Source organism: Eleginops maclovinus, chromosome 14, assembly GCF_036324505.1.
Source record: "Eleginops maclovinus isolate JMC-PN-2008 ecotype Puerto Natales chromosome 14, JC_Emac_rtc_rv5, whole genome shotgun sequence".
NCBI lineage: Eukaryota > Metazoa > Chordata > Actinopteri > Perciformes > Eleginopidae > Eleginops > Eleginops maclovinus.
The window spans coordinates 12,749,942-12,776,368 of NC_086362.1; the positions used below are offsets into that span (position 1 = coordinate 12,749,942).

A 26,427-nucleotide genomic window follows, 5' to 3' on the forward strand; every position below is an offset into this window, starting at 1 on the left:
ACCAGACATTAAAGTAATGAAGTAAACAACAAAGGGCTAGGGCTTTTGAAAACAATCCTATTTTTCAATTGTGCTTAACAGTTAAATTGCATTGTTGTTCTTCATTAATTTAAAGGCTAAAGAAACTCACTGTGAAATACATAAAAGCACAGTGAGCATTTAACACATGGGCTTGACAGGAGAATCAAACAGTGATCTCGCGAGAGTTGTATGTACTATGTTTACTAGCAGTATTTATGAGCAGCAGTCTCCCACTTCCGTTACTGCTTTACGGTCCAGCCGTGCGAGTGTTGATCAAACGCGCTGCTGGGAGGAGGCATTACCGACATTTCGTGTTTGACAGCCGGCTGGAGACACCTCTGCTTCAGGGAACATTTTAACTCCACCACAAATCCCGGTCCGGTGTCGCTGTTTTGCTCTCCTAGTGTAGCGAGAAGAGCAAGAAAGAAAGAAAGTCGTCTGCACGGGTTTGCTCCGCAGCGGTAGCCAGGTAAGACAGAACCGAAACAGTAGTACCGAGCTTTTCACGAATATCAGCTGTCTGTATTAGCTTTCATCTATTAACCCCGCGCAAGCTGCCAACCCATGTAGCTCGTGCAGTTTTAACAAGATTTACCTCGTGCACGACTGATGCGGTGCCCTTTAATCTTTGCCTCATCAACGGTAGCCATGGTTACACACCATTTCTCCAGAACCAGTACCAGGTCAGACTGTGTACGTGCGTTCCTCCAACATCAAATCCCGTTTAGTATTCTTGCAATTTAAGGTTCAATTGCTTATCATTACAACTATATAGCTTTTCCAATATGTGTTGGTATCAACCCTGAATCGAAAGGCGTAGTTTGTCTTATCGGCATGTAGATATGCTCCGAAAAATAATTATTTCGAGTGAAATTTTATTGTGACTTGCTCCATAACAAGGGTACTGCCCACAAGCGTGTAGGAATACCAAATGGAATTGCATATAGTTACACACAGGCATATGTTTTCCGGCAAAAGGACATTCAGTTGTTAAGAGAATTAATGTAATTGTGTGACATAATTTTTTCTCTGTGGGGGGTTATTACCGGCAGGATATGTTATAGCTGGGGGAGACTGTTGGGGGAATCGATGTGTGACGCGACTCAATGGCGAGACGCATGTGGCTGCTGTGTGTTGTTGGTGTCTTCTTACATCCACTTAATCTGTCTCTATGTCTCTCACATACATGAAGACAAACGGCAGTCTTTTAAATGTGCATGTTCTGGTTTGCAGAGGGCTACGATTAATTAGTTCCTGCGAAAATGTGCATGCTGTTGTTGGTTACATGCTTTATTCACAGTTGATTATTATACCGAGGCCTTTCTAATATTTCGAAAAATATCTCTGAATGGCTCTTATTGTCTAACTCAGCATCTTAACCCAGTAGAAGGCATTATACAGCTGATATTTGAACTAGAGGTAATATTGTTGCTTTATAAGGTGCTGACATAGGCATTTTTGTCAATTATAATTTCTGTTTTTATCTCTAATATTTTATGCATGCCTCTTAATTAATATTTGGCTTTTTTTCAGTTCTGCTGTAACAATGTAAAGTTCCCCTCTGTGGGATGAGTAAAGGTATTCTGATTCCGATTTGTCAGCCTATAGTAAGATACTGTATGTCGTCTTGACAACAGTTAAATATTAAAATAATTAAAGAAACTGTGTTCTTTCAAATGGCATGTTCTGTTTAATTTCTCCAGCATGTCTGTCCGTTGGCAGATCAGATCTCGTGTTGTATATTGCATAACAGTCAGGGCTTTCATGGAGCTGCATGTTGGCTGAACCCAGTGGATAGATAAGCTGGAGAGAAGATGATATGTTGGAGTCCCTGTTTGTGTGGTTAAAACAAAGTGGCCCTTCTCTCCTCCCTCTCCGCTGCTGCACTTCGCTGTAGCCTGAATTTATTGCTTCTGTAAGTCATAACAGTTAATGCAGTCTTGGCAGCGGGCAGTGCACATTCCCTATCTGCATTCTCAGTGGAATGACTGCCAAAGTGTAATCGATGCTGCAGGTTTTTACTCATTTATTAAAACTTGTATTTGCATGCAATTTCTGTAGGAGGGATCATTTCTGTAAGTGAAGTCTGACTCGGCATTTTTGCTCTCTCTAGGGAGTAGTCCCACTTAGTGGTTCTGTTCAGTTTGACAAGCTTAGATGATTAAATGATACAGCTGGTGTCAATTAATCTTTTTACTTATTTGGACACTTGGACCAATACCCATTGGATTCCTATAGAAGTGTCAGAAATGCAGCAATTCATACACCAATTTTCAGCTCACACAGGGTGGAGTAGTGCATTTATTGGTGACCTAGGGCGTATTCCTGAAAGCTGGACAGTGTATGTGGTCCATCTTTCAATAATATGTATAATATTTTATGTGGAATATTGGAATACAAGACCAGACTTTATCAGCTCGGTTAGTTGCTTTTTGAATTAGTTTAAAAATGTTGAGTCCACGCAGACACAAACAGATATACCCCACTCCAGTATCAGCACCAATGCATTTTCTCATTTATTGTATATTATCAATGTGACATATTGGATTCTGCTGCCTTGCAATGTGATGGTTCTATGCTTGAACAAGATGTCCAGTTTGAATCCACATTTAGCTCACTGTTCAGTAATATTGATAAGCTTGATCACATTATTAATATATCTAATAGAAAGAGTCTTGCACATTTAAGCTGGTATCATATATAAAAACATAGTATTAGCATTTCACATTTTCCAAAGTACACTGTGCTACTGCAGGGGCAGCTTGACTTGTAACCTGCACAGCCTGTGGGTGGGTTAAGTGTCAGGACAGAAAGCAGAGAACAGTTTCATGTTGGAGTGGGCAGAAAAAAAGACTGTGTTTGTAGCTGCATGGGCGATTCTCCACACTAACATTCTGCCATTATATGGACCCAGGCTGCCTTTAAGTCATAATAGGAGGTTAGATTCCTGCTGCCAACCAGCAATGTCTTTAATGATGTAGGCTATATTCATGTCTCGCATCAAAAGAGTAATGGTTTGGTAAATTCAGACATGGTACTGTGTAAGTATTGAGTAAAGCCTGACATGTCTTATTCGCCATAGAGCGCTATGCTTTAATAAACACACATTAGTTTGTAATATTAGGAGAAAATAGTTAGTGTAATCTTGCTGTAAATTTATGATAGAAAGCTAAATACCTCCACTTCTGCTGTGTCTTGGCACTGATGGATGCTGTTAATATCGCACTACAATAGCCTTCTGTTTCTATATTTCTAGTCACTTAAGAATTGAAATACTGCATATAAGGGAATCTACGTTTACACATCCCTCTGACTGCTACCCTCCAAAACCAGAGGGCTACATGTCCACGCACTGCATCTGATGTGTATACATTATTTTGGTAGTGGCAGGACTGATAAATCGCCTAATCAATAAGGGAAGTAGTTAGCTTAGCTGTCATCGTTTTTGCTAATGGGTCTCCTAAATTAATCAAAGCTGATTGAGCTGGATGTATTCCAAAGTGGAGTTAAGGAAAAACTCAACTTAAGGCCTGCTTTTTGCCCTCTTCTGTTTACTTTTCCCTTGTACACAACAAGAATTTTGGTTAAATAAAAGTCAAGTGGGTTATTAATAATGTATGTGTCAAAGGTCAGTTTGAAAGCTGTGTTTGGCTGTGTTGCGGATGGGACAGTAAATGTACACAGTTTATCAAAAGATACATGTGTGCAGTTGACCCCAATGATGTTGTCCTTTTATGGATCATATTTTATCCTGCAGAATAAATAATAAGAAAGTCCATATTGGACTCTGGATCTCTTTCCCATCAAAGGTCAGCACTCTCCGTGTCCAAGTACTGTGAAAACAACCCTTGACATTCAGAAGGGTAGGATTATTCTCTAGAACTTCATGAAAACAGAGTTCAGGACCATTTATGGTTACGAAGCTCCTGTTCAGTTAGGTTTGATGGTTTCAGGCTCTGACCGTGTTCCCCACAGCTCACAGTGTAACATGTATGCAATATAGCGTTCTCCAAAACCTAAAATAGGAACCCTATGTAGTAAACTGTAGAGTGTTTATTGTCTGGTAGTTGTGAGTAAGTGAATGAGGTTTCAGACACACACTGAAAAACTGAAACCTTGACTTTAATTAAATGTACAACAGAGTTCACATAACTGTGTTAGGTTGGTTGAAAGCAATAATTGTACGTTTTCAAAACGATTAGGTTCAACTTAAATGATTGCTTTCAACAAACCAAATGCATACATTTGTTGACATAATACATTCCATTAAAGTCAACGTTTCAGTTTTTTCCGTGCAGCTTTGATGATCAGTTATTTCAGACTTTCAGACATTTAGAGTGTTTTCTGATGTATTTCAGTTACTGACTGCTCATTCCTGTATGAGTGTGTATTTCTTTTTGTCGCAGTTGGTGTGAAACATAAGATGGCCGTTCTGCAAAATGTAAAATTCCAGTGATTCTCCCCGTTGCCAATCCGTCTGTCCATCACACAGGAGCTGAAACGCTTCACTGGTTTGATGTACTGTATATATCACAGTGTGTTAGAGCTCGTTCTCACGCTGCTGCTGCTGCTAGGACTCTATTAACATCTAATAGTGCCTTACTTTGTATTCAAAGCAGTAAACCAAATAATTGCAAATGATCATTGTCCATACATACATTTCCTTTAAAGGCATTACTATAAATTGTAATATTGAAACATTTTAATTTAATAAAGTAATTGGAGACTCAATGAAAAGACTGTTTGTATATAAAGACAGAGCGTTTTATAAGAGTTAATTAAGACTATTTGGTCATTTTGTGCAATACCATTGAAATTTGACTAAAAATGAGCGACTTTAAGTTGTGAATTGTAGTATTGTACTTGTAGTGTACCTAGGGCTGCAATTTAACATTATTTACATCCATGAATTATTTTTGGGAATTACTGTTCATAGACAGTAAAACAGAGATTATAGAGCCTAAAGTGTTTCCTGCACCATCCAGTCTTTCCTCTGTCTCTGTACTGAAGACTGGCACAGTCACTGTCTGATCACCTGAGCCTTTTAACTCTCCCATTTAGTTGTTGGAGCTTATTTAATCTTTCCATGTGATTTAAATGTTGTTTCTATATTTAGAATACTGTAAAGTTGCTCGTGTCTCGACAATTAGAAGGAAAGTTGGAGCAGATAACAGAAAATTGTCAAAGCTGAAGAGACTTCATTTCCGGTATCATTTTTTAGTATGTGCATGGTCAGCGGTTGATGGTCAAGATAGGGAACAAACAATTACGTAAATAAAGAATGAAAAGATAAAGTACTAAATACTTTAGTAGTGACCGTTTATGATGGTAATGCAGAGCCACAAACGCTACTGTACCGACATACATACATCTTGCTCAAAGATCCTGCTAGCTGAAGCCCCAGGCACACAGCATGTGACAGAAGTCCTAACATTGAGCTTTGCGGCCTTCTTTAGCCTTCAATATCTGCCACCTCTGACCTCACTCATTCAATTACAATCTTTTGACACAGATGGGATTTGTAAGGTGTTTATAAAAACAACGTTATACCCCTGAATCTGCACTTTTGAAAGGCCTTAACAGTCTTTTATTGTCTCTGGGGATTCCACCATTCTTATGCTTTTTGACCTCACAGCTGCTTTCGACACAGTAGACCTTAGAATCCTCATCTCTTGCCTGGAGCACTCTGGCATTAAAGGTAATGCTCTGGAGTGGTTCAGGTTTTACTTTCCGGCACAAATTGTTCTATCATCCTTGATGACTCCATTATCCATCAGTGCCTCTCCATTGCGGAGTCCCTCAGGGTTCAATTCTTGGGCCAATGCTTTTTCCCTTTGAATGCTCCTCTTTTTCACAAAATTCTGCATCTCATTCTGATAATTGGACCAAGTGGTGCAGGTGATGTCCCTCATATCAAACCTTGTTGCCTAGACCCTACACAATCTTATTGTGTGAATAAACAGTCATTTAAATTAGACAAACAGATTTGCTAAAAGAAAAAGGCGATACAAATCATATTCCAGCTGAGGCTCTTCCTGTTTGTTTAAGGATTGCTTTTAAAATGTTATTGTTTGCCAACAAATCATTAAATGGGCTAGCTTTAACCTTTTTCGGACCCTTTACAAGAACATTTCACTCATCAGCTGAGGTTGTAGCAATGGTGAGATAGTGTCTTTGGGAACCATGCCTTTAAACACATCTTCATTTATTTGGTTCACTTCAGTATGATTGGAAATGTGTTGCTTTTATTATTTTATTGTTCTTTTGTTTTTTAGGCCGTTTTTCTGTTGTGTCTTTGTACAGCAAACTGTTCAATCGTTGTTATTTTGTAATATACTGTATAAATACATTTGCTTTGGATATGGATAGGGGATCTCTATTAGCAAGCGAGTATTTACAAGTCTTTTAGGAAATCCATACAATAAACTCACGCATTTTTAGTGCACTATTTTACGGAAAAAGGGCTGTTTTTTTAATTGTATTGATACATTTATAGTGTCTTCCACTGATATTGACTTCTCTTTCCAGTGTTTTATCCTAAGAGACACATGACTTGCGCCCGCCCCCAGTGAAACCAATCCTCCTGTGATCTTCATACACAAATTCCTCAGTCTAATTTGAGAAGTGACACACTTTCTCCCACCCAGTCTGAGGCCCCTCCACTCAATCTCCCCCTCCGCCTTCCTCTCTTATTTCCTCACCCCCTGGGACTCCTCCTCTTCGTACCCCCATCTTTGTTTGTCTTAATCTGTTCCTTCCTCTTTTCTCAGGGAACACCTTCAAAAGATATCACAGGTTAAAGTTGCGCTAGTCCATTGGTGCTTTTGAAGGAATACTTCCAGATCTTAAGAATTACATTGAAGTATTATAATTGCTTTTTTCTGCAGTGACAAAAAGTGTTGTCTATGGGATGCTCACTACAGAGGACACTAGTGATTTATTTTAAAAACCAATGATATTGATTGTTAGTTATATATGGTTAGCTTTGCTTACAACTAGTTGTCTCTGAATCTTACGTTTCTTGTTTTTGACATACAAACTGTTATTTTAGGAGTGAACGGGCCGCTAAAATACACTTTTGTCTTTTTCATTTAATAGTCCCAACCTATATTCCTTATGTCGGTCTGTCGGCTAAGTTTGTAGTGATTGGACCAAATCCACAGTTTGGTTTAATTTGGTTTGTTGGTGGATTGGTCAAGGTTTTGTTACTGTTACTGTAAAAACAGCAGCCTGAAATAAGGTTGATGAGAGTGGAGTTTGCTGGCTGTAAAACAATAATAAATAAATTTAAAGAGGCCACAAAGTAAAGCTGAGAGGAACTGCAGAGCCGCTGGGTTCATCGAGAGAAACATGTTGTTAAAACATTTGGTAACATTAGAAAAGACAAAGAAATAGTATTTATTTAACACATTTTCATCTTTCAGAATAAGAAATGTTTTGAGTAAACTGAATAAAAACAACAGACATGTTGTATGTAAATAAATTAGATTCCTAAGCTGAAACCAAGTGCACCTTTTTATAGCAGTTAAAACCCATTCATAACATTGTCAATTTGAGCATCAGATACGCCTTCAATTGTGTATTAACTTAGGCTTGTTATGGCAAGTATTCCAAGCTGGAGGTACTGCTCAGTATTCAATGTTCTGTATCTAGCCACCTTAAAATGTCTCAATACTTGGCATAAATTATCTTCTCATTTTAAACAAACCTCCCTGCAGTTTTCATGTAGGAGGACTGAGCATCTGTGAAATCAAGGTATAGCATACTGTATATATATTTCAACTTTAAACATTTCAACAGAGTATGAACAAGCCTTCACCCACTGACTCCTCACCAGTTCCATCCTCTCCTTTCATCTCCTCTTCTTTTCCAGCATCCTTTTTCTCTACTTCCCAGCAGCCTCACTCTCCCTCCTCTCTTTCACCTTCTCACCGTTGTTCCCGCCGTGCAGCTGTCACTGCTATAAATAATTGCGATGCGTACACACACATACACCCTTCCATGAAAAACATCTTTCCTTCTTCCATGCATTCCCTCCCCCTTCCCTCTATCCTACATCAGGTCCTCCCTTGATTTACACGTGGATAAAGGCTCATTACCGAAGCCTGGAACTTATCCACATAGAGAGAGCTGTTTATGTCTTACACTAGAATTACAACCGTGTGCGGGAACATGGCCGGGTCCGAGTTAAACTACCGTGGAGTAAAGAATGGCATGTGTCATCCACATTAACAACTCTGTTAGTAATGATGAAATAAAAAGAAGGCACGGTTGCTCTCAGGAAGTTTAATATCTAATAAAACACACTTTTGTCAGAGCTCTTAGCCATATCTTATTTGAGTTTGGTATTGTTTTATTTATTTCCATTTTTATTCTATCAAAAATGAGTGTATTTTTTGAGTGATACGATTGTATCATTAAGTCTAGAAATGTTAAGTTTCTAGACCAAAATGGAATCGTTTTTAACTTCAGCCCAGTTCTCCAGTTCAGGATGTTAAAAAGCTATTTACAGAAAAGTAAAGTCTTTTATTTTTTGTTATTTTTCTAGTTTTGTTTTTTGAAACTTCCAGGAGATACAGGGATCAGCAGTCAGCTCCTTTCCCTCCTGTATTGAAATGCATATGACGGCTGCCCCTCGGGTTGCCCACTGCTGAATTGTGCTATGCTGAGCCGGTGCAAAAGGGCATCTGAGTCCACATTCCCAGACCTTTAAGTTTGTCCAGTGCTACAGACGTGTCTCCACTACCAGTGTGCATAAATAAGCAGCTTAATTAGCCAAACAATGTGTGAGGAAAAATGGGTTGATCTTATGTCTTATAAAGTTTAGCAGCAGTAGTTGTTTGTTTGCTGCCCATATACACAAGACCAACAAACCAGCAGCATGACCTGAAGAATGTTATGGTTATGTATGAAATGGATATATTGAGATATATTAAAGAAGCCAAAACAATGGTTCAAAAGCGAAAGTAAGTCAAATAAAATGAAAGTGTGATTAACTTATCACAGATTAAATGTGAAATAGATATTGGTGTGTGTGTTGTGGAGTAACAGGGGGCAAAGGGAAAAAGTGCAGCACTCTGTTATGTCTCCAGCAGTGGAGCCGCACTGTTAGTACTAGGTGAGGCCTTTCTCCTCTGTACGCAGGTCTTCTGAAATGAAACAGACAATTGGAGTCAGTTAATTTGTTGGCATAACCACTGGTAGCTGGAACTTGGTTGTAAAGTGCTGTAATATGAGTTGGCATGTTGACTACCGGAGTTTACCTCTAATCTGCTTGTCCCTTGGTGATTGGAAACAGTACAGTACACATATATTTATACACAAAATTCTTCCTGCAAAAATAAATATTAGATTATTAAATTTGAGACGCAGATGAATACAAAATTACAAGTGTTTGCTGTACAATATTCAGGTTAATTCAGAGGTAAAATATAATTAACAATCCTTTCCAACTGCATGAATCAGTTTTTAAGACTCTATGGAAGAACACTGTCATTTTACCATGAAGAGCACAAGAGTCAATTGTTTTATGTTGTGTCTTTTATTATGGGGTTCACCAACAATGTTACTTAAAAAGACTCTATTCTAATCCTTTGTTTACTTCTGCAACATAGTGGCATCACACCGTAACACTTTTCTATTGGCTAGCGCGCCAAGGCATTATATGTGATAGGCTAAGGGGCGGGACATCTCTAAGCAGTTGATCAGTCACACCAGAGCCGGCCAGCTAACCAATCAGAGCAGACTGGCCTCTGGTTTCAGACAGAGGGTAAAAAGAGGTGCTGCAGCACAGGCAGTATGAGAAAAATAAAGAGCATTTTCAACATTAAAGCATGGAGACATGTCCCAGGAGAGATCATAAATACAGATATGAACCTGAAAATGAGCAGAGTAGGGCCTACAGATCTACAGATTTTTCATAGGCTGCACAATTAATCCAAATGTCATTGAAATCGCAACAAGGCTCAATATGTTACAGGCATTTATGTGTAAATATTATTCAGAATTATTTAAAATATATATCCTTGAATGATAATGAGAATAATGATGCAAAATGATCAATACTATCATATCAAAATTAGTCAAAAAATAATCGCAATCAGTTATTTTAACTCATTTGTGCAGCCTTAGTATTATTTCCGTTCTGTTTCAGGGTGAACTCTACTTTCAATGGGCTTCATAGTCTCTCCTGAACACTTCATCACGCTCCTTTAAATCTGCGTCCAGGCGACTTCCCAGACAGTGTCATAACTCGTGATTCTGAGATTGCTTTTAAATGTGCAACAATGCTTGGAGACAGCACCTGTCAGGTTGGAGGCTCTTGTTTATGTTTTGCAACGTATGGTTGTCATAGTGACAGGATTAGCTTGGAGGTGCTGTAAGGGATAGGGGGCAGCTGTGTGTGTGTGTGTGTGTGTGTGTTTGTGTGTATATCAATACTATTTCTGAACACGCTCCCTCCCGGTTGTATAGAGAATCTATTTTGGTGATGTCACCTTTCTCTGTCCCTCACACACACATTTACACAAACAGGGTGGTAATATTATCAATGGACTTCCAACATGTTTTCCATCATGGCAGTGTGAGTAAAAGTCTGTTCCCTATGCCTTTGTGAAGTTACACAGATACAAAGAAACCCAGCCTGGCCACATCATATTGTCCTATTTAAACAAATGTCTCCCAGTGTTAACAATACTTTAAGTCTAAAGTATAAATATCCCAAAATATCCCGCTAATATATTCACTTTATCAAACCATAAAGTTAATGGAAGACCAGTACTTGTATATTTTCAAGCCGTTGATATCCATTTCTTTACTAGGATGCAACCACAAACAAACATATTTTCATAGCTCAAAGATTATTGACTTTGACCCCATAGCTGTATTTATGGGGGTTGCACCCTATAAATTGCATCCATTCCAGACCACTAACAATACCCCCGCCCCCCTCCCAGTATCCCCAACTGTTTCTTAAACCCAGGATATGCATCAGTCACAAGTCTGAGTCTTTGAAGTGGAATAAAATGTACGTGTCTTTGTGAAATGGTTCAGACTTAGCATCAATACGGCTATTTGTAGAAACGTCAGTGCAGATGAGTTGTATCCTCTCGAGTAATTAATGAAGGCATATGGAACCCGCTGTAAGGATTAGTTGAAAGCATAATACTCAACAGCATAGATGTCAGTAGTCATAGTTGAGCCCAGGAGGAAACTGGAGCCCATGGCTGTTTCTGTAATTACTTTTTATTAGGTGCAAGGACAGCCGCTGCACTTTCCTCCCCCATAAGCAGTACATTGATTCGTCCTTCAATCTATCACTGCAAACTGAATATCTTCACTTGGAATTTGCGAGTAATGCACGTAAATATGACTAACATCAACAGTTGGCAACAGAAGCACAGAAGCAATCATACTTTCCACACTTTTGGCGGAGTTGGTCTGTAGTTAATATATTGTTGAATAGGTTAGCTATGTTAGCGAGCTAGCTTAAAGCAGATCTGCAATAATATCGGAAGGAATCATGTGATCAAATTGTCAATTTAAGCCGATAGAACATTTTTTTAGTTTCCAACAACAGTTGGCGAACTTTATAGTCACGATACATCAAAAAGCGCTTGAGTCCCTGCTGTGCATCACTTTTTACTGTGCCCGGTTGCGTTGTTTTGAGCGTTTTGTATTTGCATGGTTTACTTCCTTATGCAGCGCTTTTAGTAAACTGCACATCTGTTGTGAAGTCGGTGAAGATGTTTCTTCATTTGCATGTTTCGGCCCGTTTGTGTTTTCATTGTTTTTGAAACGTCAGCGAGTTGCTCCAAGGGCTTTGGGCCGTTGTTCCGCGTTTGCACCTGTCAGCCACCGTACATTTAGTTTCATAAAAAACTGAAGTTCATCAGTTCCTATTTCAGCTGGGTTTAGAAATAAGCTTTGAAATAAAATGTGCTGCACTTTCACAGTGTTTTATTTCTTTAAGACTAGTCGACTAGTTTATGTTTCAACTCCTTTAAACTTCTAGGGAAAGTGGTGGCTAGGAACATCCCTTTATGTAGATCAAACATTTTCTTTTTTTTAACATTTGTTCCTATAAATAAAAATGAAATGAAAAAAGGTTGTGAAAAAACAAACAAATCCAATAACCCTGCACCTGCACACTATAACTTTCCTAAAGTCTCTTGGAGTTATAAGGTTTCTCATATACTATGGGGAGATTGATGGAAAGTGCAGCTTTAATCCGCCAAACAGCGTGGCATTTACAAGGGTTTTACTCTGAAGCCTTTTTATAGTTCCCTCATGACCACACACCTGTCTCGGGCTTTGTTGTGCAGCACTGGGGGGCTTTTAACACGTCTGCATGCTGAAAGAAAATAACTTTCCCTCCATCACAGTGGAAACTTGGTAATAGAGATTTCAGCGGTTACAGCCGGGTTTCATGACAAGTGGAAACAGAGTATTGGTAACAGCAGGATTCTCATTTTAATGTGATGCACATTTATCCTAATTCCAGCGAATGCAGTAACAAATACTTTAATTGAAAAGTTATTTAGTCCAAAATGATTTACTCTAGTGTGTGTACAATACACTGTCAGCAAAACAATCTTCCCCAATTCGTGTTGTAAACTTACCTTAAGAAAGTAATGAATATCATTTGTTATGTCCCACAAAACCCTGAGCCAGGCTGTGAAGGTTTTCCTCTAAAGAAGTCAGGTGACATAAAGAACGCCAAACTAAAAGTCAACATTAACTTGATTTATCTTACTCCTCTTTCCTAAATTAAAAAGCAAAACGTGTCCTGTGTAAAAACCCAAAGTCACCATTGATATATTTAAACTTGGATAACATAACAAAACAAACCATGATATCTCGGTTGGACCACTGTAATTCACTTTTCTCCATCCTAACCAAATCAACAACCCCCGAACTACAACTAGTTCAAAACAGAGCTGCCAAGATATTAACCAGAACCAGAACTTTTGATCATATCACCCCTGTTCTCATTTCATTGGCTCCCGATTCACCAAAGATACGACTTCAAGATTCTACTGTTAACCGTTAAAATCTTACATGGACTAGCACCTCCTTATTGATCATCATTAATGACCATGCGCATATCTACCAGGCTCCCACGATTTCATCCACAGAATTCACAAATCATCAGTAGGTGGCAGAGCCTTTTCCTTTCGAGCACCTCTCCTTTGGACTCAAAACTCAAAATATGTCTCTTTTCATCTGTCTTCCTTGTCACGTAGTTTCCATCTTCATTAGCATCACTTCTGTATTTTGTTTTTGTTTGCTTAATATTAGCACTGAGTATTGATATAGTGATGTTGGCTCATTGCTGTCAGTTGGACTGGTTTTGTGACAATGAGAAATCTACTAAGAAAATACTAAACTGGTTCTGGTGAAGGGAAAAGAGTATATCTGTACGTTGAGTTCGGTCCATGTCAAGATGTATGGTGGCGCGAGCAGTTGCAGCGGCCTGACTTTGATGTCCTGCTTGCAGGTGTGAAGGAACATCATATCCTGCATTGTTATCAACAAAAAGCAGAACCATAAACAGAACCAGCTTGAATCTGCAGCAACACTGACAATCATCTGTGCTGTAGAGCAGCAGGACACTGTCTTGGTGTGGTGTTGAATATTTAATAAGTCTTTTCTGGGAAGCCACCGCCCGCCTACACAGCTACATCACTAGTAACCTGCATCAGGGTGTGTAGACATCCTGAGGAAGGCCTCACATGAGTTTACACAGCTCCTTTAATCCAAAACATGAAGAATGCTACTGATTCCAGCCACTAGATATTTCTTTTCAAAATGGTTTAATGATATTATGTGTTGTATATATATTTTTTATAGACTTTTTGGTGGCTTTAGATAAACACTATATATTTTTATAATTCACCTTTATTCAAATTTGATCCATTTCAGTGAAATAAACTCGAGCTTTTAAGGAAAAATTGATGATTTTTTCATTCCAAAGTCAAAGGGAAATTTTATTTAGTATTGACCAAAACACAAACATTATATTAGTTTAAATATTAGCACATATTACCTACCACAGAAATGGTTAAATTAGTCAGATTTGACTTGTGAACACCTGCCGGGGTTTCCTACAAATGGTTTTATTGTGGCGATGCCCCACCCCGTCTGAAATAAGATGCTATAAGCTAAAGAAATGTACCAAAAGAAACGCCAGGCCTATAGGTGCTACCTCCACTTTTAAAGAAATGAAGGGTTTGCTTCCATGTGTAGCTCATGAGGTGTGTAACCAATATTAGACATGCAAATAACGAATCGTTTGGATTTGAGTTGTGCTCCTACTTTGCTGACACTTCCTACTTCCTCTATCCTGTCATCTCTTTCCTCATCTGATTCCTCCCTCCCCCTGTTCTCCATCACTCTTCTTTAATCACATTACTGTCTCTCCGTCTGTCTGTAGAGCTGAGCCGAAGCAGAGCAGACCCTGCCCTCCCTGATCGGAGAGGGAATCACGACCACAGTTCCAAAGACTCTGCTGCATCATGCAGACCTCTGTGCTTCTCGTTTCCCCGATCCTCCTCCTGTGTCTCCTTATCCCCATCTGCTCCTCCCAGAGCGAAGGGGAACTCGTCGTGCAGACACATGCCGGTCGAGTCCGCGGAATTCGCATGACGGTGCCAGACCGAAACCATGTCACCGCTTTCCTGGGCATCCCCTTCGGTGAGCCGCCAGTAGGGAAGCTGCGTTTCCGTCCTGCTGAGCCCAAGCGCTCTTGGGCGGATGTGCATGAGGCCAACGTGTACCCCAACGCCTGCTACCAGTTTGTGGATACGTCGTTCCCAGGCTTCCAAGGCACTGAGATGTGGAACCCCAACAGAGAGATGAGCGAGGACTGCCTGTACCTGAACGTCTGGGTGCCTTCCTCACCAAGACCACACAACCTTACCGTCATGGTGTGGATCTACGGCGGAGGTACTCGACTCACGACTCTTACAGAATGAGATGAGATATAAATTGGTTAGACTCATTTAGACTTATTGCTCAATGGGTCAGCGGGGCCTCAGGTGTGCTTGTTGCCAAGAAGAGAGCATAAAGTATTGCCAATTATATGTCAGTATCAGGATATGCTTGATATTTTTTCAACTATTTGTAAGTAGACGGTCTGTCCTTTCATTCCATGCAGAGAACCCAATTGATTGAGTTAAGTTACGGTACCTGTTTGGAAAGTGTAACCCAAATAGCCATGACAGGGGCATCTAGCAATGAATTGGATATAGTACAGTAAGTTACAGAGCACAACGTTTTACTTTACGCAGACGACAGGCTTCCTTATACTGTATATCTGATTGTGTAACCACTGGAAACATTTTTCCAAATCTTCGGTTTAAAAAGCTGAGATTATGCAACCAAGAATATTGTCTGCTAGTCTCATACATTTTCTACTGTGTTAATATTTAGGTATAAAGATAAAAACTCTAGAGATTAAACGTCCTAAACCTTACCACCCTTCTTTGGATTATTATTGATTTAACAGCAAAACTTTTAACTATTTGTTTGAAATTGTGATACAATGGGTTACTACACTGTGATATTTAACATTTCCAGGGTTCTACAGTGGTGCCTCTTCTCTGGACGTGTATGATGGCCGTTACCTAGCTCACAGTGAGACGGTCATTGTGGTTTCCATGAACTACCGTATCGGTGCCTTCGGTTTCCTCGCTCTGCACGGCTCCAATGAGGCTCCTGGCAACGTGGGTCTGCTGGACCAGAGGATGGCACTGCAGTGGGTACAAGATAACATCCATTTCTTTGGTGGAAACCCCAAACAGGTTAGTTTCTTTCTCTTTTTCTTGTGTTTATCCTATTCTTTGTACAAATACATAAAGGTGCGATCTGATGTTTGTCCTCGTTTCTCAATTGATCTTTTTTTATCCAACAGGTGACCATCTTTGGTGAGAGTGCAGGTGGTGCTTCCGTCGGATTCCACCTTTTGTCTCCAGACAGCCGACCTACCTTCACCAGGGCCATCCTCCAGAGCGGTGTCCCCAACTCTCCCTGGGCCTCGGTGAGTCCCGCTGAGGCCCGCAGACGGGCCACGCTGCTGGCCAAACTGGTTGGCTGCAATGGAGGCAATGACACGGAGCTGGTAGACTGTCTGCGCAGTAAATCCCCCCAGGAGCTCATCGACCAGGAGTGGCAGGTAATGCAGACAGTCTGTAAACAGTTTTGGGATGCACTTAATTCCCTTTCACAGACACACATCAAGTCAGAATAACTCAAGCCCCAAATGTGGATTATTTAACCGTTGGTGGTATGTCTTGCTGTTTGAGGGATGTTTGTAAAAACTTCAGGGACTAGCTGTTTAGGAAATTAATCAAAAGATGAAATTAGATGGATAGATGATAGATTTCTTGACACCGATAAATAAAAATAACCAGACCGGATTCAAGAACCACCATCCAATAAACATTGAATACTGCCATAAATCCGTGCTGCTTACGATTAATTGCCCACAACTAGAAAAAAAATGTATCTTTTAATTTCTCATGGTATATATTTACTCTTCAGAACAGGTCGATTGGCTTGGCCTTGCTGAACGCATTTCCTCCATGGCAGTTTTTATTTTTTATTATTATATTCTTTATTTGATTATTTACCGCTTGACCTTGAAGGGATGGTAGCGATGGAATGTACCACTGCACCTACCATATAGGTAGCCTATTGACAATCTTTAGGACTGTATATCCCCTAATCCGATAGGCTGTTCCAACATTAAGGGTTCTCCGGCTAACGGGTACCATTTCTTTTCCCCACATTGCTGTTGGTGGCCTTATGCCCGGCCCAACCTGGCCATAATCAGGAAAATGCCAGCCAGAGCCTGCAGCTATGTATCATATAATGTGATTAAATACCCATGGCACAGACCAGATGTGGTAAGGTGCAGCACCAGAATACACAACTTAGTGTAATACAAAAGTGAATTGTAATGCTGGCCTGGATGCAGGGGTCTTATGGGAGTTTTCTATCTTGTGAAACTCAGATCAATTCATTCCTCCTGTTCTGAACAGGTCCTGCCGTGGTCCGCCCTCTTCCGGTTTTCATTTGTCCCTGTTGTGGACGGCGAGGTCCTGCCCGACACTCCCGAGGCCATGCTCAACTCAGGCAACATTAAAGACACTCAGATCCTGCTGGGGGTCAACCAGGACGAGGGCTCCTACTTCCTGCTGTACGGAGCACCCGGCTTCAGCAAGGACAACGAGAGCCTAATCTCCAGAGAGGAGTTCCTGGAAGGTGAAGCTCGGTCATTGAATTTGATACAAGGATTGTTCAACTGTTTGTATGATTTGACAGTTCTCTTTATCCAGTGTCTGACTAATTCAGAGATGAAAGAAGTACTCAGATCTTGTTCTTAAAAGAAAATGTACCTAAAAAGTGAAAACGCTAACAAATACGTGACTGTGCCAGGTGTCAAGCTCAGCGTACCCCATGCTAACGATATTGGCCTGGAGGCGGTGGTGCTGCAGTATACTGACTGGATGGATGAGAATAACGGGTTGAAGAACCGGGAAGCCATGGACGACATCGTGGGCGACCACAACGTCATCTGCCCGCTGGCCCACTTTGCTCGCTCCTACGCCCAGCACAACGCCCTCAAAGCTAACATGGGAGGAAACCCACAAGGTAAGATCTGCAGGGGTGGATCTGGTTTATCAGCAAGGCTTGTGCATCACAATCTCAAGTTTGGCACTCTTTATCCCATAAAGCCAGAAACTGGGATTTTTGCTCAGCTTTCTTTCTAAGAGGCTTATATGATATGGTTATCCTAGGGAATATGTCTATTTCTCTTAGGGCTATTATTGCCCTAATAGCTTATTGGTATATAATCAGCAACCAAGGAAGGATAGATCCAAACCAACATTTTCCAGTTTCTCATTTTCTATATTTTTTTATTCTCCAAATAATTGAACAGATATCTAAACAATACAATATGTTAGAAGCATCTATCTGTTCATACATTACAGTAACAAACACATTGTTGAGACAAAACAACTGCACATGAAGTAGATCAGATGATCTAACGCAGAACATTTAGTCTCCTGTTGTGATTCCTTTTGATTCTAAAATAAACCCTTAATTTACTAAGTTAGATGAAAACAAAAACTGCCAATATATGTTCTCATCAAAGCTACCAGACTTTATTTACTGAAACAGTATTTTGAACTTGCTGACCAATTCATAATACACTTTATTCAAACTCAACAGAAACAAAATGAGTCTTCCCTCTGTTGCAGCAGTAACCCCCTTTTGTTTGAGTGTTTGAAAAGGAAGGTAACAGATATCAAAAGATCCACTAAACAAATTGTTTACTATAATCTGCAGAATGTTTTAGTTTCATATATTCCTATAGGCACAAACTAACCAATCGTCCTCTTCTCCTCCTGCTCCGGCTCTGAGAAGGCCTCTACCTCTACCTGTTCGACCACCGGGCGTCCAACCTGGCGTGGCCTGAGTGGATGGGTGTGATCCACGGCTACGAGATCGAGTTTGTCTTCGGGCTGCCCCTGGAGAAGAGACTCAACTACACCCTGGAGGAGGAGAAACTGAGCCAACGCATGATGAAATACTGGGCCAACTTTGCACGAACTGGGTGAGGCCTCGCAGACTGGAGAATGTACTTATGAACTATAATGAGCGAGACAAGGGTACGCTAGAGAGGACAGACCAGTCCATCTTGATTAGGTTGCTTAGGTACAGGGTGGATGAGGTGGTCAGATATAGATCAGAAGTCACAGAGTTATGTTACTGCAAAGCAAACCTCCATCTCCGTAAAGACAAATGATCCAGATACTTCCGGGGAATCCCGAGGTATGTCCAGCCGTGATGGGAATGCCATTGACTTTCATCCAGATTGATATATACCCCCCAAAAAATGTGATGTATTTCAATGAAATTTGCCAAAGATGATCATGGACCCCAGATGATGAATTCTAAATCCTCACTTTTCCACGTTTCCTTTCTTAGCTCTACCAGCACTTCAAATGTTATACTCATGCAGGAAATATAACAGTATCTACCAGATTGATTGGCAAAACATTTGGTATAGACATTCATGGTCCCCAGAGGATGGAGCCCACTGATTTTGCTTTGCTCTGACTGTTCACCTAGCGCTATGACTGTGTCAAAACAAAAATTGGACAATATTTAATTGTATTAAAATGTGTGACCTGCAAAACTAATGACCTTCCCCTCAGATCCAGATGTACTTTGTGTTTTTCTGGTTTCATTTTGGATAGCCTAGCATTTGATTAGCATTCAGCGCAGAGAAGTGCTTAGCCTAAGCTCATAGCATAATACTCACAGCTAGAGGTCCATTAACAGGTAGACGTTAGGGAGAGGCAAGGTCGACCTTTAAAGGTTAAACCTTATCCGCTGGGCCCAGATATATCCTGAGATCAGATATAATTAGCAAATACATGCTTTTCATTAATTAAAACAACTCCACATATCAAAATGATGGTTCTGCCCTGCCATTACTGTAAATGCATTACTTCTGTCTCCACACAACTGGAGAATAATTTATGATTCTAATCAAATTATTGCTGGACTTTTTTTGCTTCTGTCTGAGTAAGTGAGTGACGGCTCCGCAGCAGAAACAGTAGAATGCTGATGCAAAGCTTTTGCTTAAACTGCCATGTACCGAACTGATTTCCTTCCAGTCCGTCACAGAAACAGGTTCAGGTTCAGATGTGTTTCCATAACTGCTTGAGAGACGCTTCAATATGTGTTCCCATTCCTGTTACTTATACGGATAGTTCTACTGTGTCATGAAGTAAATATTCAAACTGAAGAGAGGTTTGTGTGTGACATGAGTAATGTTTTATGTTACTGTTATGTCAAAAAATAGTTAAACTTCCTAATTTCTTAGTTACTATAACCAAGATTTGAACTGATTTATGTTTTAGCATCCACCATTAAAACCTTTGTTAATGTGTAAACATCTTTCACATCAAGAGGAATCATTCCATTAAACAGGAAGTCATCTCATGCTCACATCACACGTTAACGTTTTAGAAGCATAACAAATATAAATGATTGAAATGTATTTTCTAGTTCTGGCATTCACAAGCATTGAGCGTATTTTTTAACTATATCTATCTTCCCTCCTGTCCCTTTTCTTTGTCCTGCAGAAATCCCAATGTGAACCATGACGGGATGATGGACAACAAGAAGCGCTGGCCTCTGTTTACCGTCAGCGAGCAGAAACACGTCGGACTCAACACTGAACCAATGAAAGTCCACAAAGGTCTGAGGAACCAGATGTGCGCTTTTTGGAACCGCTTCCTGCCGCGCCTCCTCAACATCACCGGTAAGCACTACCACCTTACACTTCGTGTTCTTTAAAACATGACATATGGACTGAATACAGGTCTTTACTAGTCATTGTGTTCAGAGTGGTATCACAAAAAACCAAGTCAGACATGGATTGGTGTCATTGATTTTTGGCAAAGATGTTCATGGTCCCCAGAGGATGAATCCCACTGTCGTTGTTAACACTCAAACTTTTCATCATTAAGTCCACATATTTTAATTGTATAAAATAGCAATATTTTATTTCAATAAGCAAAGTTAAGAGTAAAAAAAGGCTATCACAGCTGTTAAAATAATAATAATAAAGGTCAAATTAGAATTGTATTTTTACATATAGATGTTTAAGAGATGTACAGAGCAGGACATTTTATTTGGTAAATACAGCATAGCATCCAAATAAGCCTACATTTCGAAGACAAAGCTAATGTCAAAAATCCCTGACATCTCCTTTAGATCTTTTTCAATAAAAGCCATTTTCTAACAAAAGTACACCACATGGAGGATGGTGCTCTTTGGGCTGAGGGAACTTTCCTATTTAATTTGAAGAAAGGGATGGGGGCAGAAGGAGAAAAAGTACTCCGAAGTAGACGTACAAGAGAGTTTCAAGTAAAAGTGCTGCAATCAAAATGTATATACTTAAAGTCCCAAAAGTAAAAGCACTCATTATGCAAAACCCCAACCCTAACCAAGTTGATATTTAACCTTGCCCTCTACACGTCAACGTAGCTCTGCAAGACTGCGCCATGGATGTACAAAGAAGGTGCCGTCCTCATGTCAACCACGCTGAAGTATTATCACGTCTACTGTAGCTTAACAATATGGACTGTTAATCAGACACCAAAGAATAAGTTAACTCTCTTCCACAGTCCCTCTCCCTCCCTTCCTGCCACTTTGAGACAACTACACTGGGGGGGAGTGTACTGCTCCAGAGTCCCACCTTTTTTAGCAGCTGTTGGAACTCCCATTGCAGTCAGTGCAAATGCAAGCCATGCTGAAAAACGATACAGCAGTCTAAGGCTAGAGGAATATTTAATACCTTCCGACAGTATTTGAGTACATACACTCAAATACTGTACTTCTGTTCAAAACGTGACAAACTAAAAAATGTGCTATTAGGCTACATATTATTTTCAAATCCATGGTGAATTAATATTAAAAGATGAATTGACAGTAAATCAGGTATGTGACTGTGATCTTCTACTATATTAAAAAAGCGCTGTTCTCATTGATCTACTTTGAAAAATAAGCTCTATGAAGCGACTGTAGCTGTCAAATTCAAATGTCTTGGGATGAAAGCGCCGATGGTGAGGCTCTGATGGTGCGTTGATGCTTTCGTCTTGCAGAAGTGGGTGTGGTCAAATCAAAACTGGGTTGGAAACGCGATAGAACAGCTCCAGTAGCACTCCACTGCTGACCTCTCTCTCCTGTGTCTCTTCTCTCAGACAACATAGACGAGGCAGAGCGCCAGTGGAAGGTGGAGTTCCACCGCTGGTCCTCCTACATGATGCACTGGAAGAGCCAGTTCGACCACTACAGCAAGCAGGAGCGCTGCACTGACCTCTAAGAGCCTCGGCGGAGACATGAGAGAACGACGGGAAGGGGGGAAGGCAGAGAGAACATGCTGTTGCCATTTCCCTCCATAGCCCCCTCAGTGAAGTCTAACTTCATTAAAACATTTTCCTTTTTTTTCAGTTTCACTCCTCACACAAACACACAGGCACTGTTTATCTTTATTTGTATTATTTATACTATTTATTTATGTGTTATTTTTATTTCTGTGTGTCTCTGTGGAAGCTAAGAAAGGGCTATGGAGGGAAGTTGTCATCAATAAGGAGGAATATTACAAATGTCAAAGATGTGTCATTACCTCGGGTGTGTGTGTGGGTGTGTGCGTGCATATGTATGTATGTGTGTGTGTGGCTTGAAAGCCCCCAGTTTAACTTAACAGGCCCATGACACTGCACCACTGCTGGTTTACTGTTTGTTCTGTTGATCTTCATCTTTTGTTTCTGAGGATTCCTTCTTTCCGACATATCAGGGTTTTTTTGTTTTTTGGACTCAACAACACTTTCTGTCAAGGCCTTTTTTGTTCATGACTACTATAATGACCGCTATTCCCAGTTCCTGCGTGTTCTGCTGCACTCTGTCTCGTGTATTTCTCCTGTGGTAAAGCCATAAGCTATGTGAGAAAGGTCCATGGAGCCGTGTAAACTGTTTGGTGCCTAATTTATATTTTAGAAAGCTCACTTAAATCCGCTTGACGTTTAACAGAAATAACTCATTTCTGATATTTATGGCCCTGTGTCAGCGGTTTAAAACCATACCTGTCACTGTCTTATTTGCATATCAGCGTAGATAAACAGGAATTGGGTAGAGGGGGTGGGCAGAGGAACTGAAAATGTCTACTGATAATGTAAAATGGGAAATGTGTTCAAATGTCCTTATCTGGTAACAGCTGCTCCCTTGAGTTAAAGTGAGGCATTTCACCATGGATCATTTTTAATAATAATATCTCTAACAACCACGGTTATTAACCATCATGAAGTTAATTCAGAATGGCAAATGAAGTGATGTGGATCAGCGGTTCTCAACTGATCAAATGTGAATGCATTTGTTGCGCCAGTTGACGTTCACATAGTATTTGAATATGGAAAATGTGGTTCAGCGAATTTAAATCACATTTTTTCTTCGGATATATAGTTTCCTTATTTAAAGAAGTATGCATGACTGCTATTTTTTTTAATTCAAGTTAGGATCCGACACACTCCCTGCAGTACACACTCCCTGCAGTACACACTCCCTGCAGTACACACTCCCTGCAGTACACCCCTAGGGGTACTAGTAGCGAAAATTGAAAAACAACAATTTAGACTTTGATTTTAAATTGATTTTGAGATTTGATTTATACATATTTGCAGCTTTACTCTTAGGTTTGCTGGGAGTGAATTAAATACTACATTTTAGATTGTAATTTGTAAGGAACATATTGTGTAAAAAATGATGAACTTTAAAGCCACTATTTAAGCATTTTAAAATGTCTAGCTTTAGCATTTTTGGGTGGTAGCATTTGGAAACAGTACCCTTGAACCAAAAAAATGTATGTAATACTGTAATAATAATCCTTTGTCACACAATCTGTACGAAAATGATCCCTGTAGGTATATTTGAACTGCATTTTGACATTTATTACAGTGAGACGGAATCAGTTGCTTATGAATGAAGAACCTTATCTTCATAATCCCTTACAGTTGACCCTTTAAATATACGGCATAATGTGTTGAACTCTAACTGTTTTTGTGTGCGTCTTTCAATCCAAATCTGTTTGGGGGGATGTTAAAAGCAGGAGCATGGCCGTAGCTGTGAGGTCATGTGACCTCCCTCCTTGTAAAATGTTGTTAACAGCCCTGTTCAGAAACCACTTTTGTTCAACTGCACTGAATTTGTGTGTGTGTGTGTGTGTGTGTGTGTGTGTATGTGTGTGTGTGTGTGTGTGTGTGTGTGTGTGATCCACTTAGTGTCATGTACAGCTGTGATGTATTCCAAAAACATCTCACACCCTCTCTGTTTGGTACAGTCCTCCCTGCTTTTTTATCCATTTGACTTTTTATCGCCCCCTCTCTGTTTGGTACAGTCCTCCCTGCTTTTAAAAAAATCTGTTTTACTTTAATCTTTCTGTTTCTTTACTTCATTGGGTGTTTCAACCCGCTCTCCTCTCCTTCCCCATCCTCCATCTCCTCCCGCAGCTGTTCCTCTCCCACCACCACCGCCCCTGCTTTCTGCCTCTCAGTCTTCCTCCCGCTTCATCTTCATCTCTAATCAACCTCCACCCACCCTCCTGCCTCTCCCACTCTCTTCCTTTCATCCTTCACCCTCCCCACTCGTATACTTCTCCTTCCACCCCATCAAACTTTTCTCCTCTTCATCATCTCTCTTTCCTTTCTCATCCATCTCCTCGCTCCCCTCCCTACTCGGCCTCGTCCCGGGCCCCCTCCCCCATCTCTGTCCTCCGTCCTCCCGCTTTCTCGTTAGTCTAATGGAGGCAGAGTAATTCACTCAGCAGCGGGATAATGTGACAGAGCGCTTGCTCAGCCTCTGGCCTGCCAGCCAACACTGGATGGATGGATAGATGGAAAAGGGAGGTGGAAAGGTACAGAGACGAGGCAAGGAGAAAGGGACAGAGGAGGAGGAGTGGGGGGAGGGTGGATGAGGCAGAAGGAGAGGTGGAGATGTGATGGAAAGATGAAAAGACAGTCAGAAAAATACATCATTGCATAACTCTTCTCCTTAGAAAGAACTGTGTGTGAGAGTTTCAGCTTACACAGTGTGCACTGAAGATGAATTATTAAAATGTAATTAAAAGTTGAAGACCTAATTTATTTAATTAATAAAAAACATCCTGCTTAGATTGACCATACCCCATAATATAGCTACATCATTTCACTGTAAATGATGTTGGAAGGTAACAACATACAATTATTTTATTACTCAAAACCATTGTCTAAAAAAATATTTCACGCACCCGACTCTTATTTTCTGTAGAATTACTTTCTGTTTTTATTGTACCAGTGACGCCTTGTCTGATTCAAATCTGCAAACAGAACATTTGAAAGTAATGGTTTAGCTGATTTTGAGCCCTGAAAGTCTTGAAACTGGATATTTTATGTGCATTAATATAAGAACTTCCATATAATATTGTGTGTACAGGTTATCATCTTGAGTATATATGTGTTATTATCAAGACGTTTTTTCTAACTTATTATCTGGTTTGCAATACACATTGATCTTGAGTGCCCAAAATTAACCTGTGCAAAACTTCCATATGTGTTGTGCACGTTATTGTTTTGTGGAAACAAGATAATCCAAATAAATTAAGAGGTCTTTCAGAACTTTGGGGGCTTTCTAAGAAAAGAAAATCAGTTATGACTTCAGCTGCCTTCTCACTCCCCCCCCCCCCCCCCCCCCCCCCCCCCCAGTGTGTTGTGCATCATGTGTGTGTAAGTGTGTGTGTGTGATGTCACTGTACCTGTCTGTCAACCTCTTTGCCATTTTTATGTATTCACAAGGAGGGAACTGAATCAGAGCTCTGATTGGCTGAATGCTGTCCCAGCAAAGTGTCTCTGTTGGCATGTAAAGCTCCTATTTATGGACCGGAGTATATTAGTTTAGCTTTGAAAAGAACTAAATATGAATAAAGGATTGTACCTGATGTCTAAAATACCAGTGAAGAATGCATGTGTGACTGGCTGTGTGAGTGACAGCTTCTCCCATCCAATGGGAGACCCCCGCTTAAGCCCTCCTTCCCTTGCCCTCCTATCAGATCCTTGTGCATGTCCTTCCAGTATATCCTTCCAAACTTGGACTGTTATTTTCTGTAAAATTTGTACTTTTGAACAAAACTATTATCAAAGTGACTAATATATCTCTAATGTTAGGTACGTTTAATGTTAGCAATAAATATATCAGTAAAGGAATATATTTGATATTTAAATGCAGTGAAAATATAACGTGATTAAACAACAATGATGATGGATAGAGGTTGTGTTTTAAAAGCAATATTATTCTGACAAAAAATGAGTGCCATAAATCCTTTTTCTGTTTGTTTGACTTGGTTTCAGTCCTCTGCCTCATCGTTGTTTGTTCCAGTCACTAGTACTGTACGTGTTGAAGGCTTCTGTAGCTTCCCAGTATGTCTCTGTGTATCATGAATGCTGACTTGGTTAAGCTATAGCAACAGAAATAAAGACACCGTGCTGCTTCTGTCCACACTGAGCTGTTATTGAGTCCAGCATGCACCATCAGCTGTGGGATTTTCTGAGAAAAGGGGGAAAAGAGATCAAAATGTGTGCATAAACCCAAAATCATGGTAATTAAAGATACCATGTCAGCATTATGGGATAATTATGGGACTAGCCATGACTATTTCTATTTTTGTCATCAATTATGAACCTGTTTTGTGGACCCCAAGGGCCCACATGAAAGGAAAAAGAGAAGCTCATGTTTTCAGACAAAATATAAGAGTTTCCTTTACTCACTATGTTGGTTTCATGCTGCCACCTAGTGCAT

At 40.2% G+C, this 26,427-nt stretch overlaps 1 protein-coding gene across 1 annotated transcript; it reads left to right on the forward strand.

Annotated features, from left to right (window-relative positions):
* Positions 1-279: 279 nt before the first annotated feature.
* ache (acetylcholinesterase (Yt blood group)) lies at positions 280-26,125 on the forward strand. The gene is made up of 9 exons (XM_063901334.1): positions 280-490; positions 14,456-14,967; positions 15,601-15,824; positions 15,935-16,195; positions 17,064-17,286; positions 17,461-17,676; positions 18,454-18,643; positions 20,184-20,362; positions 21,807-26,125. The coding sequence occupies exons 2-9, from the start codon at positions 14,538-14,540 to the stop codon at positions 21,926-21,928; spliced, it is 1,845 nt and encodes a 614-aa protein (XP_063757404.1). The 5' UTR covers positions 280-490; positions 14,456-14,537; the 3' UTR covers positions 21,929-26,125.
* Positions 26,126-26,427: the final 302 nt, after the last annotated feature.